The sequence below is a fragment of the Herpailurus yagouaroundi genome, unplaced genomic scaffold (assembly GCF_014898765.1).
Source record: "Herpailurus yagouaroundi ecotype Mexico unplaced genomic scaffold, PumYag 29, whole genome shotgun sequence".
Classification (NCBI taxonomy): Eukaryota; Metazoa; Chordata; class Mammalia; order Carnivora; family Felidae; genus Herpailurus; species Herpailurus yagouaroundi.
The window spans coordinates 46,359,615-46,385,098 of NW_024412377.1; the positions used below are offsets into that span (position 1 = coordinate 46,359,615).

Below are 25,484 nucleotides of genomic sequence, written 5' to 3' on the forward strand. Positions count from 1 at the left end.
CCGAAGGGGACCAGCCCCTAACCTAACCAACACTCGCGTCCAGGGTTGGTGTTCAAAGTATTTAATGGCGATGGCGGCCCAGGCACCAACCAGTCAGAGCGGATACCGGCTGGACACAAGTCTGTGTCAGCTCTGGTCCACAACAGCTGAATTTCAGCCCTGCTCGGAGCTGACGGGACCCTATGCCAAGCCCTTCACACGTGTTGGCCTTTTTAATCCTCTCAGCAACCCTAGCAGAGCAGTGTCATCATTTTACCCATTTCACAGGAAGACACGAGGGGCTCAGCCCAAGGCCCCACACAGGTGGAAATAGCGGAACCAGGACCTGACCGCAGGGGGGCCTGACTGCAAAGCCTGCGTTGTGACCTGCCACGTTTCCTGGGCCTCTTTAGGGACAGGAGAGAACACTAGAGAGGGAAACTAGCCTGAGAAGTTGGCAGTGGTCTTTCCCCCCTTTCTTCTGTTTTTGCCTCCTCCTGGGCTCGTTCTTAATTTACTGGGATATTCTACAGCCTCTCAGTGAAGTGAATTAATGACCGTCTACGTGAGAAGTAGCAAATAGATTTCCTCTCCCAGCCATCTCTGATCTGCTCTGGGATAGGGGCGACCCAGCGCGGTGTTGATATGTATTCCGAAGCTGCATCCAAGCTGATCAGAACGAGGGTGGTGACTGATGAGTGATGTCTGCCATGGGTGCAGGCCTGGCAGGTGATGGCACAGATGTCATTGGGTATCCATAGCCCGGTGCAGTCTAGCTTTCCAAATGTCGCATCCTTGTGGGTACGGTGCAATCACACACAAGGAATCAAAGGACTTTTAACTTCGCGGTTTGTCAATACAGCCATCGAGCAAACTTGATTTATCAGGTTCTCTGCCAAGTGTGCCCAGAAATGGGCACACCTGTGTTCTGAGAGCTCACCAGAATGTCAACTTCGATAGGGTAGGATTGTTTGTGTGTTTCACTCACTGCTGTGTCCCAGGTACCGAAAGGATTGCCTGACATTGAGGAGGCACTGAATAAATACGTGTTTGTGACACACTCAGAGCAGGTAGATCGCTGGCCAGAAACCAGCCTCCATGGTCAAGAAGTCCCCCTTCAGAAACACCCTCTGTGGAGAATAGTGAATGGAGAAGGAGTTGCACAAAGGAATTCCCAAACCCAAAATGATTTCATTCTGTGTGTTTCAAAGACCTATCTAATGATGCTCATCAGGCAATTACAGCAGAACAAATGGCATTTTTCTCCACACAGTTTATTTACAAAAGACTTGGTAATGAAGCCATATTGGAAATCTCTCGTCCGGGAGGGGGGGTGGCGGCTGGCTCCTGTTTCCATTTGATCCAATTAATGTCCTTCACTCTCGAGGGGAAAGGGCTCTGCGTAATGAGGAGGCTCCCAGGTCTGGAAGGGAGACTTTCCTCCCTCAGTTTTCTCTGTCCTGGCTTTGAGAACATGGGTTCCCAGAGCCCGTGGCGGTCCATCTGCCTGTGCACTGTCTCCCAAGCCCCTGTGGAAAGCCTGCCACAGTGCGGAGGAGACAGGCAAGCCCATTCATCCGCCAGAGATGCCTCCCTGAAATGTGGGTGTTCATTTCAGCCAGAGCGGAGCATTTTCAAAGGGCCATATTCCCTCCGCTTAATCTCTGCTAAGACCCCTTTCTTCCTGGTGATGGACAAAAGAGACTGGTCTGAAAGGCCTGAGTGCATTTTCAGAAATTAAGATAAATTGATATGTGGCATCAGGACTGATGAATTAATAATTTGGCTCCAATTCCAGACTAGGCCATCTATCCTGATGGGAAAACCCTAGAAAAGGTATTCTAAGGCTCTGAAATTTCTGGAAGAGTCATTGATTCCCCCACCCCACCCCGACACACTCTCTCAGCCAGGAGACATATTGTTTCCAAAAGGCACAGTCACACCATGGAAGTTCTCCTGTTTGGTGGTTAGAATCTTCCCAGTTCTGGTGGCAGGTTAAATCTTTAACTCCAGAGCCCGCCTGTACCTGCCTCTGTGAGCTGACCCCTGCTCATTTCTCCACCCTCCATCCTCCTACCGCATTGCATTAGTCTGCACTCTTGGTTACAGATGACCCTAGTCATCTGATTGAAGGCAAAAATCAGAATCAGTTGGCTCACACAGTTGAAATTCCAGGGCAGACCCTCCAGGCCTGGCTGGATCCAGAGACTAACCCATCTCATCCGGTCTCCGTCTCTCTCAGTCCCTTGGCACAACTTTCATCTCGGTTGGCTTCCTGTTCAGGTCAGGCTTTCTCTCTGTGGACCCAGCATCCCACTGGAAAGAGAGTTTATCTTTCCCATCCTTCCTGTAGAAGTCCCCAAGGTGATTCTCACTGGCCTGCTGGTTCCTTGCCCATCCCTGAGCCATGTTCTGATTGGTCAGCTGCAGTCACATGTCCATCCTGGAGACCGGAAAGTGGAGATGAGCTGGTTCCCCAAACGAAAGCCCAGTCATTGTTTCTAGAAGGGGAATGAATGTGGGGCAGGGCAAACCACAGACGTCCACACAGATGTGTCCGCACAGCCATATGGAGCTGCTCACAAGCCCCAGGCTCGTGCGTCCGGTCATCTTTGGAAGCAGGCACTGTTCACTCTTCTGGAAATGCCTTTCCTTAGTCTGAGAGGCCCCCACTTAGCCTTACCTGAGCTGCCTGTGCTAACGAGGCTCCACCCCAACGTTACTCCTGGCTTAGCTCTGAATTCCTCATGTTAATTGTGACCCAACGGGTGACCTGTCTTACCCACTGGCCTCTGAGTTCCCTGGAGGCCATTTCTATACCCAGTGTGTGGCCCACAGTAGGTGTTTTAAATAACTGTTAGTGGCATCAATTTGTATCTGATAAAACTTCCTTTGCCCCGCTCTTCCTAGACTTACCTCAACACCTTTTGGTAGTGGTGGTGTTGTGGGAAGGGTACTCGGTGAGAAGGCAGGGCACTGGCTTCTCATCTTGGCTTTCCATCCATCTGTTCATCCATCTGGGGATCCTGGACCAATCGCTTGACCTCTTTGGCCCCCACATCCCAGACAGTGCTGATACAGCTTTCCTACCTGCCCCGTGAGAGAGGATCGGATACGATGCTGTGGGGAAAGTCCCTTGACTTACACAGGTGCAAGCGTGGTTTGGATTAGAGGTGGTGGCAGTAGAACAAGCCAGGAAGGGGACTGCACCATGTCCTTAGGAGGCAGGGTTAGGACATCTTCATCTCTGAGATCCAGGAGACAGGATGCTTCCACCGGACAGTACGGATGAGCTGGCATGAGAAAGGTGTGGGCTTTGCAGTGGTGTAAGTGGATACCTCTTGTTAATAGCAATTGGGCTAAATCTGTTATGTACCAAAGCAAGCACATTCTTTGACCCAAAATTCCACACCCAGGAGTTTATCCAAGGGAGACAACTGCAAAGATGAGCAGAGATTTGGGTAGAAGTTATTTGTTGAGGCCTTACTTACAATGGGGGAAGATTGACAGGACCCAAATATACATCCTTAGGGAATAAATAAAAGCACATCTAAACAATGGAATATGATATTAAAAGACCAGATGCCTCCAAAGTTAAGTTTAAACAGAAATGAAAAATAGTATCGGGGTGCCTGGTGACTCAGTCGGTTGAGCATGTCTTGATTTCGGCTCAGGTCACGATCTCAGGGTTCGTGGGCTCAAGCCCCATGTCAGGCTGTGTGCCTGCTTGGGATTCTCTCTCTCCGTCTCTGACCCTCCACTGCTCATGCTCTGCCTCTATCTCTCAAAATTAAAAAAAAGAAATGAAAAATTGTGTATATATATAATATGATCCCATGTTTGGTGTTTAAATATATGATGAAGGCAAACCAGCAAACAAAAACCCTGAGAGTATCCTTCTAGCAGCTGGTGTTTGCTGGTCACTCACACCAGTAATGTGTGAGGCTCTGTGCACGGCACTCTACATGCATGGTCATTTAATTTTCATGAGACACCCGAGGCGGTGCTCTCACTTTCTCCGTGTTGTAGATGAGGAAACTGAGGCTTGGGTTAAGTCACTTCCACAAACTCACACAGCTGGAGCGGGGATTTCAGACTGAGCCTGTGCTCTGACCCAGCACGCCATGAAAGCGTCCTGTTCCTTGTGGCATCGGGGGGGCGGGGGCCCCCGCCGGACTCCAGGGTGCAGCTGTCCCCTTCTACTATTTCTATAACAATGAATATGTTCATCATAAGTACATATCACTTCTATAAAGAAAGAAAGAAGATTTTTTTTTTTTTAACTAAGAAGGAAAAATGGTTTTTCAGCCCTTCCAGCATCCCCTGCCCCACCATATACATCCCAGTGCTGTGTTTGGGCCATTTGCAAGTTCAGGCATGAGAGTCCACCACCACCACCCCCCGCCAAGGGAGGCCTCCAGAGAAGGGAGTGACAGCGAGGACACCCCAGGGAAGGACGGAGCGTAGCTCTGCAGGGTGGGCCTGAGGAGGCAGTGGCTCCTCCCTGAGGGTCCCATGGGGCAGGTCCATGTGAGCGAGGGAGTCATGAAATGCCACATGAGGGGACAGGGGACAGTCTTGTTCCACGAGGAAACCCATCCCAGCAGAGGCAGGAGGTATCAGGGCCCCTGGGTTTGCTTTGACGTAGCTGTCAAAGCCCAACCCAGTCTCAGGCTGCAGCTTTGGGGCAGATTTTAAATGAGAAAACTCTCAGGCTTTCCTTCTGTAAAACTCATGGCGTCGTCAGGAGGAGTAAGTGAAATAGTGTGAAAAGAAGGCAGGAGCACACCGGAAACTGGGTACAGGTGATGTAATGGCCTGATACCCTTAATGGTTCCGTGACTGGACCAGGGTCCCTCGGCTAGAAGGTGGCAGTGCCAGAGCTAAATCCCAGATGTCCTGACTCTAAACTCATTCCACCGGTGGGAGGGGTGGAGGAAAGGTGGGCCCAGCCTAGACAGAGGCCCTTTTTACAGGAAGGGTCCAGAAGTCAGCACCAGCCCCGAGGGGAGTTGCGTTGCTGCTCAGGAGGGAAAAATGATTTCCAGAGGCCAGCCCAAGGGGCAGAAGGTGATCTGGGGCTACCATCCAAGGACCTGCATGGCAACACCTCCCCCATCCCATCACTTACCCACCCACCCCCCCCCCCCCACCTGACTCAGACCAGCTGCAGAGTTGCTGCTGAGAACCTGGTGCTAATTCTTTCTTTGGCTAAGCTATCCGAGGATGCCGCAAACATGCTCTGCCGCGTGCAGCATTTTCCTCCTGGCTACAGGTGCCCAGGCTTCCCAGGAGCCGCCTGCTGGGAGCAGGGAGAGCATTCTGCTCATGACTCTCAGCAAGCCCTTTGAAATTCCATGAATGTGTCTGTGGAGGCCTGCATCTCCCACCATTCCTCCAGGAAGGTGGCTCAAAGGCCCAAGGGTCATATGTCATCCATGGCTTCCCAACCAGCACATACCTGTGTCCATGCCTCCATCTTTCGTTGCTAAAAATGGAGATAATAACTTCTTCAGAGCTTTGTTCTAAGAACTAAACGGCATGAAACATTCATCTGGCTTAGAGCCAGGCAAAAAGGAGGCACTTAGTAAGTGGTAGCTGTTCTGACCAGAACCCTCATGTTAGAACACCATCGAACACCATCGGATGAAGTACATGGCCTTCAGAATCAAACCCCCTGGGTTCTGGTGCAGACTTGATTAGCTAGTTGCTGTGTGACCTTGGGGAAGTGAGTGGCCTAATCTCTCTGGACTTCATAGCTGTAAAATGGGGATAGAATAATCTTTACTTCATAGCATGGGTGTGAACGTGATGTTAGTCAAACTGTGTTAAAACCTTAGCTCAGTGCCTGGCATGTAATAAATGATCAATAAACGGTAGCTGTTAATGTTTGCATCGTTGTGGTTGATGCGGTCAGGCTGCAGTTACAAGAAGACAGGAGTGGAAAGAGCTTTGAGGCTGACAGGACAGAGGCCGAAGACCTTGGCTCCAGGCCCAGCTTTGGAATGAACTTTCAGTGAGACCTTGGACAGCTCACTTGCCCTTTCTGCTGAACCTGTATCTTCTCATCTACAAGGGCACTAAGAACTCGAAACTTACAGGGCTGTCTGTGTGAACTAGCTAATACCATTATCCTGAGAGGGGTTGTCACTATTCCAGCATGTACTGGTCCTCAATGTGTGGTCCTCAGACCAGCCTTTGCAGCAGCATCTGAGAACTTGTTAGACATGCAGATTCTCAGTCTCCACCCCAGACCTGCTGAGTCAGACACCCTCGGGGTGGGGCCCTAGCAGTCTGTATTTTAACCAGCTTTCCAGATTATTCTGATGCTCCCAAAGGTGAGGATTATGGCGGTAATGAATACGTGGGGTCTTGTACGGAGAACGTTCTCAGGCTTGGATGTGGAAGGTCAGAGCAAATGGGTAGACTGCTTGGCAGTTGGTCAGCATGTCCCAGCACCTTCCCCCTGTTACATCATCAGGTTCAGGTCATTGGGTCCACCCTTGACAGCGAGTTTCTGTTCCATTTCTTCTGACAGGGTTTTAGAGCAACGCTGCCCAATGACTAGGTCCAGTGTAAATGAATGAGTGAATGAATGTATGGGCTGCGTTATTGATGGGAAGAGAAGGACGGCGCCCAACACCACAGACAAGTGAACGCACCGCAGCTGGTTCTCAGCATCCACAACACGAGTCTGGGGGATGTGGAGAGGGCCAGAAGTGATCAAGAGAAGAACAGATGGCAGAGAGCCTTATTTGCAAGCCAGGGGTGCCCGTTCATTCTGTAGCAATACAGGTGCTGACAGGGGTCTTGGCAGAAGACCATAATAGGGTCTGGACCAGGCTTAAGAAAGATCAAACCAGGAAGGTACAGTCTGCCTGGAGGTCTCAGAGCTGCCTAGTTCTGGGGGGACCCAGCCCCAGATTCCACTCTGGACTCTGCCATTTATGAGCTGAGGGACCTCGGGAAAGGCACTTATATCGCAAGGCCTCAGCTTCCTCGCACGTAAAAGGTATGATAGGACCTCTCTGACTGTGTGGTTATGAAAGTGCTCTGTCCCAAGTATGAGTCACATCTCAGGGAAATTGCAACTTGACTAAATTCATTTATTAGTTTAAGCAACAAAACCCCAGTGTAAGGCAGCCACCTCCCATTTTTTGGTCAGCTTGTCTATAAACACCTAAGGATGTTGTTGAATTAGACATTTCATTTATTCATTTAGATACACATATGTGCTTAAAACTATATTATATAAAATAATATATTAACCTGGAAGTAAATTCAAATGGTTTTTATTTTTTTTATTTAAAATTTAGTTAGTTAACAGACAGTGCAATATTGGTTTCAGGAGAAGAATTCAGTGACTCATCAGGTACATACGACACCCAGTGCTCATCACAAGTGCCCTCCTTAGTGCCCATCACCCATCGAGCCCATCCCCCACCCACCTGCCTCCATCAACCCTCAATCTGTTCTCTTATCATGAAGAGGCTCTTGTGGTTTGTTCCCCTCTCTCCTCTTTCCCCGCCTTCTCATATGTTCATCTGTTTTGTTTCTTAAATTGCATATATGAGTGAAATATGGTATTTGTCTTTCTCTGATGACTTCATTTGCATAGCATAATACCATCTAGCTCCATCCACATCATTGCAAATGGCAAGATTTCATTCTTTTTGGTCACTAATATTCCACTATATGTATGTGTGTGTGTGTACAGGTATATATGTATATATACCTATACACACCCATACACACACACACACACACATATATATGTATATATATACATATACACACACACACTACATCTTCTTTATCCATTTATTAGTCGATGGACATTTCAGCTCTCTTCATTGTTTGGCTGTTGTTGATAATGCTGCTATAAACATCAGGGTGCATGTACCCCTTCAAATCTGTATTTCAAGTGGTTTTTAAAAATAAAGTAAAATTGTTTTTTTCCTACTCTTCACCAGCTGCATCCAGTAACCATTATAAATATCTCAAACTAGTGTGAGTGAGGTCCTTTCATGCTGGTAAGCTCTCCGAAACAGTATCTTATTCAAAACAAACTAATATATTCAAAACCATGTGAACTTCTGGAAGACATGGATATGACGCCATTTCTTCTCTGAGGGGAACTGCATGGCCTGCCTCCAGTGCCCCCCAGCTGCCATGTGTCCAAATCACACTATATGGATTGCTTACAGCCCTCTGTGCTTCAGAATTACATCATTCCAGTCCCATCGCAGCCCTATCAGGCACACATAATTCATCCCATTTTGCAGGTGGGGAAACTGAGGCTTTCAGACTCACAAAGCTTGCTGAGGAGCCTGGATTAGACCTCAGTTCTTAACTCCAGAATGGAGTTCATAACAGGAACGCTATGTACCTTCTAAGCACACAGATAATGCAGAATAATTGGTGGCAACTATTAACATATTATGTTCCCCCAAGTGCAACTAAATAGGGTTGGAATTCCATAGGGGTCCTCAGCCGAGATCCCAAAAGCAAAAGACATGTCTTCTCCTGGCCGTCAGCAGGAAGGATGACCAGTCATGCCTGGTGGTTTCCAGGCAGCCATGTCCTTGACAGAGAGAGGTTTCACCGGGGCCCCTGCTGGCTCATGTTTTCCTCACAGGATGGGCCCTTCTGCCACACTGTCTCTGGGTCCCCGAGTGTCTTCTGATGCACATCACCATTTGTTTCTTCCCTCCTCAGTTTAGGAGATAAGAGCAAGTAATTGTCTTTTATAGACACTGTAATGAAGCCTGTCATCACACAAAAGAAGTTTGCTAATAAAATAAATCAAAGCAGCAGTGAAAATGAATAGGGAGCAAGCTTTTACAATTAGATTTGTACTTGTCTGGTGGCACAGTGCTTCCATGAGAAGTGAGAAGGCTGTTGCGCAGGGGAGAAAGGCACCAAGAGATGAGCTGACGGGGTGTTTGCAAACTCCTCAAGGCAGAGCAACACGGCGCCCAAGGCAGGCAGCTGTGTGCCCTGTGGGCTTGGAGGCTGGCAAGGGGCTTGACAGAAAGGGAGGGAGGGAAGCCAGCAGAGAGGGGTTGCAGGTACATCATCTCGGTGGTCTGTGTGTGTCCCCATCCAAATGTGATGGGGTCCCAGCCAAATGTGATCTGGCTGCTGCTCCCCCTTCTTTTTGCCATCAGCTGGACTCTTTCCCCGCAGGTGTGATACCTGGGGGAGAGGAGAACACCCTGGGGCACCTAGGCCCCAAGTGGTGCCCCCATGACTGTGCCCCAGCCCTGCCTGGCCCTGTCATCTCCCAGTCAGTTACAGGTTCTGCCACCAAGTTAGAAAAACTTCATGGGGCACCCAGGTGGCTTAGATAAGTGTCTGACTTCGGCTCAGGTCATGATTTCACGGTTTGTGGGTTTGAGCCCCGCATCGGGCTCTGTGCTGACAGCTCAGAGCCTGGAGCCTGCTTCATTCAGATTCTGTGTCTCTGTCTCTCTCTATTCCTTCCCCGCTCATGCTCTGTCTCTCTCTTTCTCTCTCTTTCAAAAATGAATGATTTCCATTTAGGAAATCAGGCCATAGGATAAAAAAAACATGCTGTTGGGCAAAAGGGCAAATGCTGTATAATTTCAAGGTGGTGGCATTTCTCGTTCTTTTGCAAGCAGAAATGACTAATGTAGTTACGTTTGGTACGTTTGGTCAGGCATTAAGCTGAGTGCTTTTCATGAGCTGTCTCATGCCATCTCAGCAGCCTTGCAAGGTAGTAGTGACCTGCCATGCCCAGGTCACAGGTGAGGAGACTGTCGCTCCCCAGGTCAATGCCTTGTGCCAGGTCACATGGCTGCACAAGTTGGCATTGGGAATGGAGAGGGTTGTGTGCTCATAACCCCTGTGCCATGGTCATCATGGGTCAACATCTGTGGCTGTTGCCTCAGTTGTGAAGGAAGGTAGGAGAGGACCCTAGAGGTGCACAGGTGGGTGGCTTGGGCCATGACTGGAACCATGGGACCTGGGATCCAAGACCACCTCTGGCCACCCAGGTTGAGTCATGACACCATTCTGTGCCTCCATCTTTTGTCGTGTTCCTGGAGGGAGAGTCCCCTCCAGTCTTGGGCTCCTGCCAGATACCTCTTCAGGTTGTTCAGGTGCTCAAAGAGGACTCAGGAATTGGAAGCAGCTTTAGCTGAACAAACAGATATCTCTGTCTCTGAAGGCAGTTCTCACTCAGGGAAGGGCAGGAAAGCTGAGGAGTAAACCCATCGTCTAAAGCTAGGACTCCTTCTGGGCTCCGGACGTCTCGGGAATCTGCGGGTGTTTTGGATGCCTTAAACCTCTCAGCAGATCAAGGTCACCCTGGTCCCTCAGGAACCTTTAGGCGGATGGCCAGCCTGGTCAGGGCCAAAGAAACCAGAGGTCACAGCAAAGAGAAGGATGTGGAGATTGATCGTTGTCTACATAAAGGAAGGTTCCCTGCCAGGCAGAGCTGGAGACACAACCTTGTTAACTAATGTGAGTTTAATATGGAGTCAGGGGAGCTGGACGCCAGCCTAGTCAACTGCCCAGGAGACCGTCAGAAATAGAGTGGGGTAAGGTGTCCCCCATCTGTTCAGTGCCACTCTGCCTCCCAAAAGACAGGGGCGGCCCAGCAGCAAGCTGGGCGATACCTGCCAGACAAAAGCATCGCTTCCATGTCAGTCATTTTGTATAAAGGAAGAGTTATTGTTATGGGAGGCTGGCGCCTGATCAATATCTCCTGCTTTGAAAATAAACTTCTTGGCTTGGCCTTGACATTAATCTACCATCAGGAGCCCATTATCTCAAGACCAATATTCTGTTCTATTGACTTGCTCAATTTTTTTTTTCTCCCCCAAGATCAGACTATAATTGCATTTCTCCAGGCAGCACTTGCACTCACTGCAGCCTCATGCATACAGGTCCCCTTGCAGGAAGCCCGGGATACAGCACATCTGGGGTGGGATGGAGACAGTGGCTGGCAGAGGGTCATGGGGGACTGAGGACCCTCAGGTGCATGAGGAGGAAAAGCAGTCCTTCTAGAGCCTGTGAATTGGTTGAGACATAAAGCCAGATCCCCAATATCCCCAGAAAATAGTCTCTTGCACAGAATTGGGGTTACAGACGTTCCCACTCCTACTTGTCATTCACAAACAAGGAAACACGGGAATAAGATTAGCAATAATGTCCCGAGTGCAGCTGGGCCCTACCATTATCACCACAGCCCCCACAAACCCGAAGCCATACCTGCCTCAATCTCCAAGAGCTTCTGGACCTTCCCTCCCCCACACCTGCCCCCTACAACCCATTCTCCACCCCTCAGGCAGAGTCCTCTTCATAAAATAGAAATTGGATTATATCATCACCCTCCCTGAAGACTTTTGGTGAAGCCTCCTTATTTTTCCCTGCAAGACCCTTATGATTCTCTCTGACCTCCCCGCCCACCTCTGCTCCTGCTCCAGGCCTCTGGCTTCCTCCATTCAGGGATTAAGCCAACCAAGCCTGGCCCTACCTCAGGGCCTTTACACTTGCTTTTCTCTCCACCTGTTCTCTCACCCCTCAGATCCTTATGTTACTTTTACCTTCTCATTATCTAAGTATTGTATCTAATTTTCCCTTCTAAGTGAGGCTATCCCTGACTGGCGTAGGTAACATCACTTCTCAGAGATCCAGGCAATGAGTCTCTCCAGTTACCTTGCTTTGGCTTCCTTATAGCACACATCACCATCTGCAACTGGCTTTCTGTAGTGATTATCTACTGCCACAAGAGAAAAACCCCCTGAACATACCCTCTTCAAACGGTAATAGACAGTATCGCAAGGTTACACAAACCCACACCAGGTCAGGGGTTTGGGAGTGGCTTAGCAGGACATTTCTGCTCGAGTCTATCGTGAGGTTGTGGTCAAGGTATCAGCCAGGGCCATGGTTATCTGAAGGCTGGACTGGGCCTGATAGATCCCTTTCTAAGACGGCTCACTCAGCTTGGCTGGCACGTTGGCCCCAGCTCCTCACCACCTAGACCTCTCCACAGAGCTGCTCGAGTGTCCTCACAACATGGCAGCTAGGTGCCCCAAAGCAAGTGACCCCACGGAGGAAGGTGGAAGCCACAGTGTCTTCTACGACCACCACTTCTGCAGTTTTCCTTTGGCTACACGGCTCAGTCCTCATGTGACTCATTCGGGAGGGAGGTGTCTCCAGAGAGTGAGGATCACCGGGGGCCATCCTGGAGGTTGCACACCATACTCCCCCTCCATGAGAACAAGGGCCTTGGCAAACTTGCCACGTGTGTGCCCAGCACAATGTCTGGCATGTAGCAGAGACCCCATGAATATTAGCCAGATGTCTGAATGAATCATAAGAGTGTGTAACTGTTAGGACTGCGTGCTAAGTCTTGTGCTAAGTAAGCACTTTACATGCAATATCTCACCCCCACGGCCTGCCTCATTTAATCCTCTACAGATGAGGAAACTGAGTCTCAGAGAGGTTAAGTACCTTGATCAAAGTCACAAACCTGGTAAGTGGCTGAGCCAGCATTTGGCCCCAGGACTGCTGAGGACGGTCTGTCTAGGCCAGGCCCCTTAGTGGATATGCGTCAGCGTGGATTGTACTTCCGGAGATTTCCCACATTGCCATCAGACCACATGCAGTCAAACTCAGGAGCTCTTTGTGACGCCAGGAATGTAGGGAAACACAAGGAGAAACTTGGAATTCCTCTCTACGGTGATAGCCAGCTGTGTGGCTTAGTAAGCCGGACTGCAGAGAAGTCAGGGCAGGGAGCCTGCTGCCTCTGCTCAGGGTGACCCAGCAAGAGGCTTGTAGATCTCAGAGGAAACTACAGAACCTGGTACCACAGTCGGTAAATATACAGAGCCTAGGTGCTATCTCTTCCCCTCTCGTACCTGTGGTAGACGTTACTAAGGCGATCACCATAGTCCTTCCCGCTGAGCCGCCCTTTGCTGCCTAGAATTCTCAACACAGCTCTCCCCACACCTGCACTTGTTCGGAGCCCAAACTCTGGAGTCCGCTAAAGCCAGGTTTAAATTCTAGTTCCACCACTCACTAACCCTGTGACCTTAGACAAGCTTCTTAGCTTCTCTGAGCCTCCGTTTCTTCATCTGTAAAAGGGAGCTCCATTACTACCCACTTCTTTGGTCTTCTGACAAGGCTTAAGTGCAGTTGTGCACGGGGGGCTTGCAGCAGACTGCTTGGCAACAAGGAGGCACTCGATGCTGTCAACTATTGAAAGCTGCTGTGGTTATCACTGTGTTTTCCTCGTTCTGTGAATGGGAGCTTTAATAGTCCCAAGCTGATGCTTCTAGTGAATGTATTGGAGGAGGGGGCAGTGACCTTTGAGGCGGTGGTGAATGAGAGGCAGAAATACCATCTTCTTTCTCCCTTCCCACCCTGCAGGTGTGGATGTGTGGGGGCCGCATGGAGGACATTCCCTGCTCCAGGGTGGGCCATATCTACAGGAAATATGTACCCTACAAAGTCCCCGCTGGAGTCAGCCTGGCCCGGGTAAGGTGATGGCTCCCTGGATGGGGACGGGGTGAGGGGCTAGGCTCATCAGCAGAGTAGAGGCATCCTGAGACACCTGGGAACTCCAAGCCAAGTGCCTCGGGGGGGCGGGGGGGGGATGTGCACCCCCCCTTCCCCAACTCTCCAGGTGAAATCGAGTTTAAGAGAACTTACTTAAACCCCTGCTTAAACACTTAGGAGCTGTGACCTTGAGAGGGTTGCTTAACTCCTCTGAGCCTGTGTTTCCTCTTTTACTTAAAAAGAAGCTAATTTGTTGGTGACTCTTAGCATTGCCAGGAGAGTCAGGGAGATAGCATAGTTACTCCAAGTGTGACAGACAAGATGATTTTAGGTGGCAGACATAGGAACATTTTTATTTACATGTGTTTAAATTAATGTGCTTTAGAAGTTAAGATGTATTAGTGTAGCAGACTTGTGATTTCACAGGTATTATTAGGATAAAGCTAACATAGGTGCAAAGTCAGACCAGAAGTGATTTAAAGAAGCCTGTTAGATAAATGTTCGTGCAGGTGGAGCGGTGTGAGACACTGAGAAAGCCTGAGACAAAGTACTTAAAAGTTCCAGGCATGAGGGTGGTTAATAAATGTAAGTATCTTGCTCTTCTCCCCACCCCCTCCCCACTAACATTGCCAAAAAGTCTGTGTGTCAAACTATTTCATTAGCTTAAAATGGTTTGTATTAATCGCTGTTTGAATTAAATGGCCACTGGCTACAAATAAAAATGTTAGCCAGAGATTTGTTTTGGGGGTTGTTTTTTGAATTAATGATATTCCACTGAGCCTCAAATTTTAAAATATTAAGTGTCTTGAAAAAAAACAACAAGGTTACTACAAAGGAAAAATGGGGTGGATGGGGGTGCCCAGAAAGGAAAGAGGGCCGCAGGGAGGTCTGGGGGAAGCTGGAAAGGTAACTCGGTAACTGGCACAGCTTTGCCTCGTGGAGACCCCTTCGGACAGAGACCCCTTTGCAAGCCTGTTTGGCATCAGTCCATACAGCTTCCCTCTGCCCTGGCCACCGCCTCCCCCTTCCTCATCACCTGATGACATGCAGAACTGCAGGCTCTGGGTCAGGAAGAGCCTTAGTCCTGCGAGGTACAAGGAAGACCAGCCGGCTCAACGAGGCAGTGGGTCTCCCCAGGTGGGAGCTGAGCTCCAGGGGCTGCTTTGCCGCCGGTGTTGAAGAAAAAGAGAGCCAGCAGTGCCCTCTAGTGGTGTAAGATTCTAAGGACAGCCACATCTGCCATCCGCGCTTAGGACACAGCCCATCAGACCCGGGTAGGTTGGGAGGGCGGTTTTAGATTCAGCTGGAGAGGTAGGAATCCCATTTCTTTTGAGATCCCATTGGCAATCCCAGAGGAAGGTGCCAGGCAGGAAAACAGAACAACGTCAGTCAGTAAGCCCAAGAGTGCGACTCCCAGCTACTAGGAGTGGTGGGACCATGGGGACACCTCTGACCCCTGAGCAGGACTATTCCCGAAGCATCCTTTTCTTATCCACTCATTTATAAGGCCTGCCTCGTAAAAAGGCACCACCCACCTCCTCTTTACCGAACCACAGATGAATTCAGTGAATAACAGCTAACTGTAGTAACACATAAAAGTTTCTTGTGGGCTAGACGTCAGGCGAAGCATCTTCCATACATGTCTCACTTAATTTTCACTTGTTTTTAATCCCCATTGGAGCAATGAGATAAGTGAAATGTAGAGACATTAACTAACTAGAGCCAGAATTCAAACCCACTTAGGTCTGACCCATGCCTGGCACACAGAGCAGTTGTTGCTTAAACAGTGACAGCTGTTCATCTTGGTATCAGCATCTCTTTTTTTTTTTTTTTTAAGATAAAAGGCTTTTGTAAAGATTATTGTTGGATGTAAAAATCCAACTTTCATTTTATTTTTTTTTAATATATGAAATTTATTGTCAAATTGGTTTCCATACAACACCCAGTGCTCACCCCAAAAGATGCCCTCTTCAATGGGTATCAGCATCTCTTAACAAGACTGCAAAGTTTCTTTCAGCATCTTTGAATTCTGGGTTGAAACATTTTAACTTCTTTTTCACCTGTCTGTACTGTTTCAGTCTCCTGTCGACTTTAAGCCAGCTAATGATATGAGGGGCACCCCACATACATATGCAGGACCACAAAGACGCCTGAATCAGGCTCCCCTGAATTTGTGTCCAAGTATCTAACTACCACCCTCCTTGAGTTGCAGATCATATTTTAAATGTTTGCTTAGTGTTTTAACAGCCAAATCCTTCTAGAGCATTATCTCCTAGAAGATCATTTTGATAGATTCAAGGAGAGGTCGGTTAAAAGCCCTAAAAGAGCTACATAAAGAGGGAAACGAACGTCTTACTCAAGTTGTACAGATTCCAGGACAAACAGCCAGAGAGGAGTGAAGCCACAATTCCTCACCATCCCAGTGGCACGAGCAAATTAGTGTGGTGAAGGACCTAGGTGGGTCGTCTGGGAAAAGGAGAGACTTTGGGTGTGCAAGCCTTTTTCGGTTTTCAGCTTCCTCAGGGCACAGATTTATTTTTTTTTTTAATTTTTTTTTCAACGTTTATTTATTTTTGGGACAGAGAGAGACAGAGCATGAACGGGGGAGGGACAGAGAGAGAGGGAGACACAGAATTGGAAACAGGCTCCAGGCTCTGAGCCATCAGCCCAGAGCCCGACGCGGGGCTCGAACTCCCGGACCGCGAGATCGAACTCAGGGCACAGATTTAAATTAAGCCCAGGCTTTGCCTTGCAGGGGCCTGGTATTGTTCCTTAATTGTTTAATACATCCCTTAATTGTTTTCTAACCTACTGTCAGTCTCTTCAGCACTCAGAAAGAATGAGGCTGATATCAGCAAGGAAATTCCATAGCTTCCTAGTCCCAAACTCAGAGTCAGCAAAATTGAAGAGTGAGTGAAAACTTTTGTCTTTGGCATGGGGCCCCCTCCTGATGGCTTCTTTCCTCCTTGCTCAGGAGTCAGCAAACTGTTTTCATGTGGCCTGTGTGCTAAGAATGGTTTTTACATTTTTAAGTAGTTAGGGTGAAAAAATGAAAGAAGAATATTTTGTGATACATGAAAATCAAATTTCAGTCCATAAAGTTTTATTGGAACACAACCACACCCATTCATTTACATAATGTCTATCTAGGGCTCCTTTTCCACCACCTCAGAGTTAAAACCATATGGTCTGCAAAGCCCAAAATATTTGTGATCTGACCCTTTACACAAAATAGTTGTCCACCCCTGCCTTATCTTCTGCTTCTAGAGCAGTCATTCACACTGAGGTGTGAATGACTGATAACAGTTTAAAATACTAACTCCCTTTTCCCCTTCAGAAGAAAATTTGGATTGCAATAGGGAGAAAATCCTTTATGATAGCAATAAAGCCTGTAGAGTTAAATGTTGGGGGTGAAGGGCAGATTTCTGGCAACAGTCAGGAGTTGGAGAAAGATATTTTGGAGCAGAGAATTTCCCCCTGAACACTGAAGCTGTGCTCTTCTGGAACCAGCTGTCTGAAGTTCTCAGCAGGTGGTGTCTACAACTGCAGATGAAATAAGGAATTTTCATCCCAGTTACACAGAAGAATTCACTTTCCCTCTTATCTCCAAGTCTGCTCACAAACAGGTTGTTTTCCTGACTGCTGCCTCTACTTGCCAGTAATGTGGTTGTCATTTTTATATCGATCATCCCTGTGCTTCATATTCAAAGAAGCAGCAAGCTTTGCACCTCAAAGGATTTTTTAAAATTCCAGCTGCTGGTGGAATTACAACTTTTGGTTGCAAATTATTGTTTTCAACCAGGGTACTTGGTCAGCACTCTTAATAGAAAATGACAGAAACCCCACTCAAACTGGCATAAGCAGAAAGAGAATTCACGGACTTATGTTAATAGAAAGTCCCAAGATAGTGCTCACTTCAGGTATGGCTGGATTCAGGTACTGAAAGGAACGTGTTCCTCGTCCAGCCCTCAGTTCTGCTTCATTCATTCAGCCTTGGTCAGGTTTTCCATATGACCCAGCAGCTCTGACCTCTAGCTTACCCAGCAATGAATGCAAGTGGAATGAGCAATTCTCCCCAATAGTTCCAGTGAAATCGCCATGCTAATGTCATTGATTCTGATTGGCTTGGCGTGAGTCACGTGCTCGCTGACCAATTCCCTAGAGTCGGGGCTGGTTCCCATTAGCGGGGCTGGTTCATGTACCTTTCCTGAAGCCACTTGAGAGAGAGGACAGAAGCAGAGGAGGGAGGCTACAGCTAGAAAAAGGGGGTGGAAGATGCACAGGTAAAACAACAGCCATCTCTTAGCCAGAAGTTGTAGAGTCCTTAAAACGTGCATAAATAAATATAGAAGGCTTTAAAAACATGGTGGGCTAGGGTCTTTGATGCAACACAAAATAAGAAAGATGAACCTCAACTTCCAGGATCCTTGCCCCCAGCCCCCCCTCCCCGCCCCTGGCCTCAGCCCCTCGGAGGGCCTGACCCTTCCACCTCCCTGTCGCCCTCCAGAACCTGAAGCGAGTAGCCGAGGTGTGGATGGACGAGTACGCCGAGCACATTTACCAACGCCGGCCAGAGTACCGCCACCTGTCTGCTGGGGACGTCGCCGCCCAGAAGAAGCTCCGCAGTGCCCTTAACTGCAAGAGTTTCAAGTGGTTTATGACCAAGATCGCGTGGGACCTCCCCAAATTTTACCCGCCGGTGGAGCCCCCGGCGGCAGCTTGGGGAGAGGTGAGTCTGAAGGGCCCGGTGCAAAATCCAAAGGCGGAACCCCTATTCACAAGACAGGCAAAGAGTGCCAATTAAGGCATGAAATATAAAACATCTTTCTTTCTTGAGTCTCTCTAGCCTTGTGGTGGTTTTTTATATGCTACTTAATGTTCTAAGTAGAGAAAAATTAAAACTTTAATATTAGCATAAATTTTACCATTCAGCTTCATATTATGCAGTGTGAGTTTTAAATGCAAATAGAAGAGCATTTAGCTCATGTGCCAGATGGGTGAAATTTCACAATCTGTATTTCAACCCTTGTACGTGCATATGTATTTCTTACCAGAACGGTGCAAACACAGCACAAAGCTAACTCAGCTGATTTTATTTCACTTGTTGCTAATGCATACTTTATTTTATTAAATTTTTTAAATTTATTGTGAGAGAGAGAGAGAGAGAGAGAGAGAGAGAGAGAGAATCCCAAGCAGGCTCTGTGCTTTCAGTGTGGAGCTCATTGTGGGGCTTGAACTCACGAACCATGAGATCATGACCTGAGCCAAAACCAGGAGTCAGTTGCTTAACCAGCTGAACCACCTAGGTACCCCGATAATGCATACTTTCTAAACCCACTCTACCTGTGGCTTGCTGATGCATGAGGAAGAGCAGAAAGAAAAACTGGGGGTTGCCCTCTTCTTCCCTTCCTTCTGTGTTGTTATCTTCCGCTGGTAAGGAAAGTGGTCTGCAGGTCCAGGGAAGTAATGCAAGAGGCTATTAGAGCTCCCTGGCTCTTCCTGTGTCTCTGAATACCTCGGCCTTCTTTGTGCAGTCAAGTTCTGGTTGGAAAGCACGGCCTTCAGACATGCCAGCACCCCACTTAGTCTTAGCTGTAACTCGAGTCTTGCTGAACTCCCATGCACGCAGGACCCCAGGGATTCTGTGCTTCTGGGGCATCACAGAAGAAAGGTACAGCGAATGCCCGTGTACTGTGTTATCACCTCTGCTTACATGCATGCTCCCCTGTCCTATCAGATTCCACTGACAAGTTCAAAGATAAAATTATTTAAAAAAAATTTTTTTTAACTTAAATCCAGGTTAGTTAACATATAGTGTAATAATAATTTCAGGAGTAGAATTTAGTGATTCACCACTTACGTATAACACCCAATGCTCATCCCAACAAGTGCCCTCCTTAATGCCCGTCACCCATTTAGCCCATCCCACTATCTACCTCCCCTCCAGCAACCCTCAGTTTGTTCTCTGTATTTAAGAGTCTCTTATGATTTGCCTCTCTGTGTTTTTATTTTATTTTTCCTTCCCTCCTCCTATGTTCATCTGATGAGTTTCTCAAATTCCACATGAGTGGAACCCTATGAGATCTGTGTTTCTCTGACTCATTTCACTTAGCATAATACCCTCCAGTTCCATCCACGTTGTTGCAAATGGCAAGATTTCGTTCTTTTTCATTGCCAAGTAGTAGTCCATTATATATATATATATATATATATATATATATATATATATATATAAACCACATCTTCTTTATCCATTCATCAGTCGAACACTTGAGCTCTTTCCATAATTTGGCTGGCACGTGAAAAGATGCTCAATGTCACTCATCATCAGGGAAATACAAATCAAAACCACAATGAAATACCACCTCACACCTGTCCCAGTGGCTGAGATTAACAACCCAGGAAACAACAGGTATTGGCGAGGATGTGGAGAAAAGGGAAGTCTTTTGCACTGTTAATGGGAATGCAAACTGGTTCAGCCAGTCTGGAAAACAGTATGGCGGTTCCTCAAAAAAATTAAAAATAGAACAACCTTACGACCCAGCAGTAGCACTACTATATATTTATCCAAAGGATAAAAAATGCTGATTCGAAGGGACACATGTACCCCAATGTTTACAGCAACACTATTATTAAAACTTTTAACACCACGACAGCAGAGCTTTAAGCCAATGACAGCCCCTTCTGAGTGAGGGGCCTGGGGCTGCTGCCTGTGTCACACTCCTCAAGCCCGTCCTGCTGGGGGAGGCAGACCATCTTCTAGCAGAAGAAACACTCTGTCACCAGACTCTGGCTCCTGGTGTCTGAGCTGAGAGGACCACTCATTTATAGATGGACATACCGGGGCTGGGGGACAAGGAGCATAAGGGTTAGATCTCCTTCCTTGCAGGTGACAGAAGTCCAGTTTGAAGTGAAAAGAGAAATGTCGTGAATCTCATAGAAACGTTGGGTAGCTGTGGCTTCAGACACGTGGATCCAGGGGCTCAAATGATGTCAGTTGCTTTTTCTCCTGTTCACCTCTGCTGCCATTTCTGTTAGCCTCATGCTGAGGGTAGCAAGATGGTTTCCAGAAGCTTGAAGCTGGCCCAGCAACAGAAAGTATATGCCTCCTTCCCAGTAAAGCCAGCACAGCTCCAGGAATCAAGGCTGATTCTTAGGTCTGCACCAATCGCTGTGGCCACGGGAGGAAGGGGGAAAGCAGGGGTGGACAGATACTCTAGCAGGCCACAGAGTGGGGAGAGGGCGGTAGTCCCATAGAAAATCAGGGTGCTGTTACCAGAGGAAGGAGTGAGGGGTTTGAGCCAACAGAAACACCAGGTATGGCTTGTTCAAATTCATACAGCAAGTTAGAGGGGCCTTTCCTGACTAAGCTGTCTGGCCCATCTAACACCAGCACAGATACTGTAGAGGAGGTGTCGTGTTGACTTCCCTCATGAAGCTCTTCATTTCTTTGCCAGTTTATTGGCTTTTTCCCCTGTATTAGGGCCAGTCTTCCGAGAAGCAGACACCAAGAGACTTGTTGGGGGAATCCCTGAGAGAAGGAACGAGAAGGGAGCCAGGAGAGGCTGGGAGATCTGCTGTGGGGCTGGTCTGCCTGCTGGGAATGGGAAAGGGGAGGAAGAAGGGCTGCCGTAGGAGGAGTCCCACACTGCAAGCATGCTCTTGAGCCAAGTGACTGAGCAGTCTTCAAGCCAAGTCTCCTACCAGAGAAGTCAGCATCTCCCTGGAATGGGCCTCCACAGTCCCCCTGCCCCGCTCCGTCGCTGGCTGGAAGCAGCCCATGGGAAGCACGGCCTCCACTCAGACACAGTGGATTCCGGACACAGCGGCCGGGCAGTCAGACTCCCTGCAGCAGGGCAACTGAGGAGCACGTTTTCATGGCCACCACACCTCCAACCCAACCCCTCAGTCAAGATAGGAGTGATTCTGTGAGGCAGGAACTACACGATGCACCTACATGGCACGGTGGCCTTCAGGTAGTGAGTGCTGACCAACCGTGAGCAGTGAGGCCTTCTGCTCCAGCCCAGTGCTCCTCCCACCACACCACACCCTGTCTTACTGAAACTCTTGTTTTTTGGATCGAGAACCTCTTGCCATTCACCTGCTCTTTAAGGCCAAGACCCCACAGCAAAGATGCCCCGTCCTTTTCTAGGGTGGCTTTCAAGATATGGTCCCTGCGTCTCCTGGAATGGGAGTAAAATTCCACTCCTGGAACTGTTGGATCAGATTCTCCAGGAATGGAGCCAGAGAGTCCTCTGAATACCAACCCCCCTCAACTTCCAGGTCCCCACTGCCACCCTGTGACTTTGCATGCTCTAGGACAAAGCTGGCTTTGGAGGAGCTCCTCTCTGAAGACTGAGTATTCCTGTACTGAGAAGCGCAAGGCACGTCCACCAACCCAGGGCAAGCTTCATTAAGATAATGCAGAGCTTCCTCCATCCGATGTCTCTGCTGAGGTTCCCTCCTTCCATCCCGGCGGGGTCCCAGGGGACTATCTCAAGGTGCCTCATTAGCCCACTCTTTCCTTCTGTCTCTTTCAGATTCGCAACGTGGGCACAGGGCTGTGTGCTGACACGAAGCATGGGGCCCTGGGCTCCCCGCTGAGGCTGGAGAGCTGTGTCCGGGGCCGTGGGGAGGCTGCCTGGAACAACATGCAGGTAAGGGCCACTCTTCTCAGGGACTGGCGGCCAGGTTTTCCTGGGCCATCTGTGGCCTGGAATGTTCACATGGTCAGGGCAGGGAGAGAGACGCCAAGGGTCAGTGACGAGTCACAAAAGCTAGCCCAGGGGATGAGTTATAAGAGCTTTCTGAACACCTTAGAAAGAGGAATCCTTCACATTGCAATAAAATCATCAATCGGGTCTGTTGGCAAATGACAGACACTCAGCCCAAATGGCCTTCAACAAAAAGAAGAATATATTGGCTCATGTATGCCGTTGAAGAGCTTAAATGATGTCATCAGGAGCTCTCCAGGGTCTCAACTCTTCTCCCTCTCTGTTGGCCTCATCCTTCATCCGGCTCTTCCCACATGGTGGCAGATATGACCACCAGCAGCAAAGGCTTTCAACCCGCCAGTGAAAAGGCATGTCCCTTTCCAGAGTTCTGGAGAAGCCGTGGGGGTGCTCACATATTGGCTTTCCTGAGCCAGTTACAATAGGGGATGTGATACAGTCCTCGTGTTGATCAAGCCCACGTCACATGCCCACTCCTGGAGCCTGTGGTGTGGTCAGCCTCACCTGAAGGACTGGGAGACGAATGAGGAGAGTGGGTTCCCCAGGGGATCGTGCCCAGGCGGTGTTATCAGAAGAATGAAGGCTACAGGCCAGCGGTGCAGAAAAAGCCACCACCCTCAAGAAACTGCATTTAACTGCCGTGATCCCCCCAGCACCAACGGTTAACCCTAAAATCACACCACATCCCGCCTCCACTGACTCTTGGTTCGAGGGAACATTTTTATAGTCTCCTTCCTGTGGGTTTTCTGACATTTTGGAAGTGCACACTGATAGAAGCCCATATTGCGGGGCCTCTGCAAAAACAGAGCTCAGAAGGGGTGAGTGGCACGCTCACTGCGAAGGAACAGCACCGCCTCTCAGATGGGCCCAGTGCCCGACCTGACAGTGTCTGCCCCTCCCTCTGAAGTCCTTGCTCCCTCTCCTCCCTTGATAACAGTTATTAGAAGTGGCCCTCCTTCACCAATTCTCCTGAATTCTTCAGGGCAGCGTGTGGCTGCTCCCCACACCCACCCCATGAAGGAGAACCCCAAAAGAGACCAGGAAGAGCACAGGGCCTGGGAGAACGTGCCTGGAGAGCTCGACCTGGGATAGCCTCACTGTGTGGCAGAGTCCACACTAATGCCTGAAGATTCACTCGAACAAGGAACAAAATGATGTCTGGCTGCCTGGCTGTGCCAGCCTCCACCCTCTGAAATGGGAAGCATGGCAGCCCATTTGCCCCTGTGGGATCAATATTCCCTGGGGCTCTCAGACACCCTGAGCAGAGAGCTCTCATGAGCCTGAAAAGGGAGAAATGTGAGTCTAAAATGCAGAAGACCCGGGAGATAATCAGGAAGCAGTAGCTGGCACAACCACTCCTTTGCCACCATGGGGTCCACTCCTGGCCAACATGGAGTAGGTTAACAGGGACTGGATTTACCCTCCTGCCAGAAACAACTGAAAAACAGAAAATGTGTGAAACACTCTTTTCAAGAGAGCAGACAACAGAGGGTTCTATTAAAGAGACGGACATTGCCGTTGTAAACCTTCCCTCAAGGAAAACTCCAGGCCCAGATAGATTCATCGGTGATTCCTACCAAACACTTAAGCAATGTTACCAACTCTACAAAAACTTTTCCAGAAAAGGAGGGAATACTCGCCAACTTATTTTGTGAGGCCAGCATTACCTTCGTAGCAAAACCAGACTGACCCATATATGAAAATTACAGACCAGTATCCCTTGTGAACATAGGTGCAAAAATTCTAAACAGAATTTTAGAAAATCCCATCCAGCAGTGTGTAAAAAGGATAATACATCGTGACTAAGTGTAATTTATCTGAGGGATGCATGATTGGTTGAATATTAGAAAAGTAATCAATAGATTCACCGTGCTAACTGAAAAAGAAAAACCACATAATCACCTTATACCCAGAAAAAGCATTTGACAAAATCCAACATTCATTCCTGATAAAAACTGTCGCAAACCAGGAATAAGGGAACTTCCTCAACTTGATCAAGGTCATCTATAGAAAACCCACAGCTAACATCAAACTTAATGGTAAAAATCTGAATGTTTTACCCCTAATATCAGGGATAATACAGGGATTCTGACCTTACTGTTTCTATTTGACACTGTACTAACCTGTGGCAAGAAAAAGAAAAGTCATGCAGATGGGTGAAGAAGGAAAATAATTTGTAGACTATATGATCATCTTTATTTGTAGACTGTAGGATCACCTTTGTGGAAAATTCTATTGACTCTACAGAGAAACTACCAGAATAAATAAATGAACTTATCAAAGTTATGAGATACGAAAACCAATTGTATTTCTATACATGAATAATGAAGAATCAGAAATTAAAACAAGTCAAATTAAAATTAAATTGAGTCAAAACATATCAAATTATGTACTTTAAATGTGTATGGTTAATTGTATGCTAGTTATTCTCCAGTAAAGCTGCTGGAAAAAATGCTTATTAACTCAATACAATAGTGAACCTGGTTTGGATCCTGATTGAAACAGACTGAAAAGAAACTTACAAAGCAATTTAAGAACACTTGAACTCTTCTTACTTGATGACCTTGAGGACTTTGCAATAACTTTTTATTGTTATAATGGCACTTCAGTGAAGTATTTTCACCTGAGATGATATGATGTCTGTAATTTGCTTCAGAATAACGTTGAGGTGGGGGGTTGTGATGGGGGGTAAATCTGTAACAAGATTCACCATGAGTTGGTAATTGTCGAAGCTGGGTGATTGGAAGGGGTGTGGTCAATACTGTTCCCTGGATCTCAATGTTTAACATTTTCTATCATTACAGAAAAGAGAGGGGTGCCTGGGTGGCTCAGTTGGTTGAGCATCCAACTCTTGATTTCAGCTCAAGATCTCATGGTTGTGGGGTCGAGCCCCGCATCGGGCTCTGTGCTGATGGCGTGGAGCCTGCTTGGGATTCTCTCTCCCCCTCCTCCCTCTGCCCCTCCCCTGCACAGGCACTCTCGCTCTCTCAAAAAAAAAAAAAAAAAAGAAAGAAAGAAAGAAAGTCCCCGGTTTTGCTATCCCTATAATGATGTCCCTGTATGTACAGGTGTTCACCTTCACCTGGAGAGAGGACATCCGACCTGGAGACCCCCAACACACGAAGAAGTTCTGCTTTGATGCCATCTCCAACACCAGCCCGGTCACCCTCTATGACTGCCACAGCATGAAGGGCAACCAGCTGTGGAAATACCGCAAAGTAAGGCGGGCTGTGTGGGCGGAAC

At 48.2% G+C, this 25,484-nt stretch overlaps 1 protein-coding gene across 2 annotated transcripts in view; it reads left to right on the forward strand.

Moving 5' to 3' along the window:
- Positions 1-25,484, forward strand: part of GALNT10 (polypeptide N-acetylgalactosaminyltransferase 10) — a 218,728-nt gene that overhangs the window by 192,416 nt on the left and 828 nt on the right. For both annotated transcript variants that reach the window (XM_040498391.1, XM_040498400.1), the window contains exons 8-11: positions 13,381-13,488; positions 18,017-18,238; positions 22,050-22,166; positions 25,310-25,459. In XM_040498391.1, coding sequence (XP_040354325.1) covers positions 13,381-13,488; positions 18,017-18,238; positions 22,050-22,166; positions 25,310-25,459 — 597 coding nt within the window. The remainder of the gene's footprint in view (positions 1-13,380; positions 13,489-18,016; positions 18,239-22,049; positions 22,167-25,309; positions 25,460-25,484) is intronic.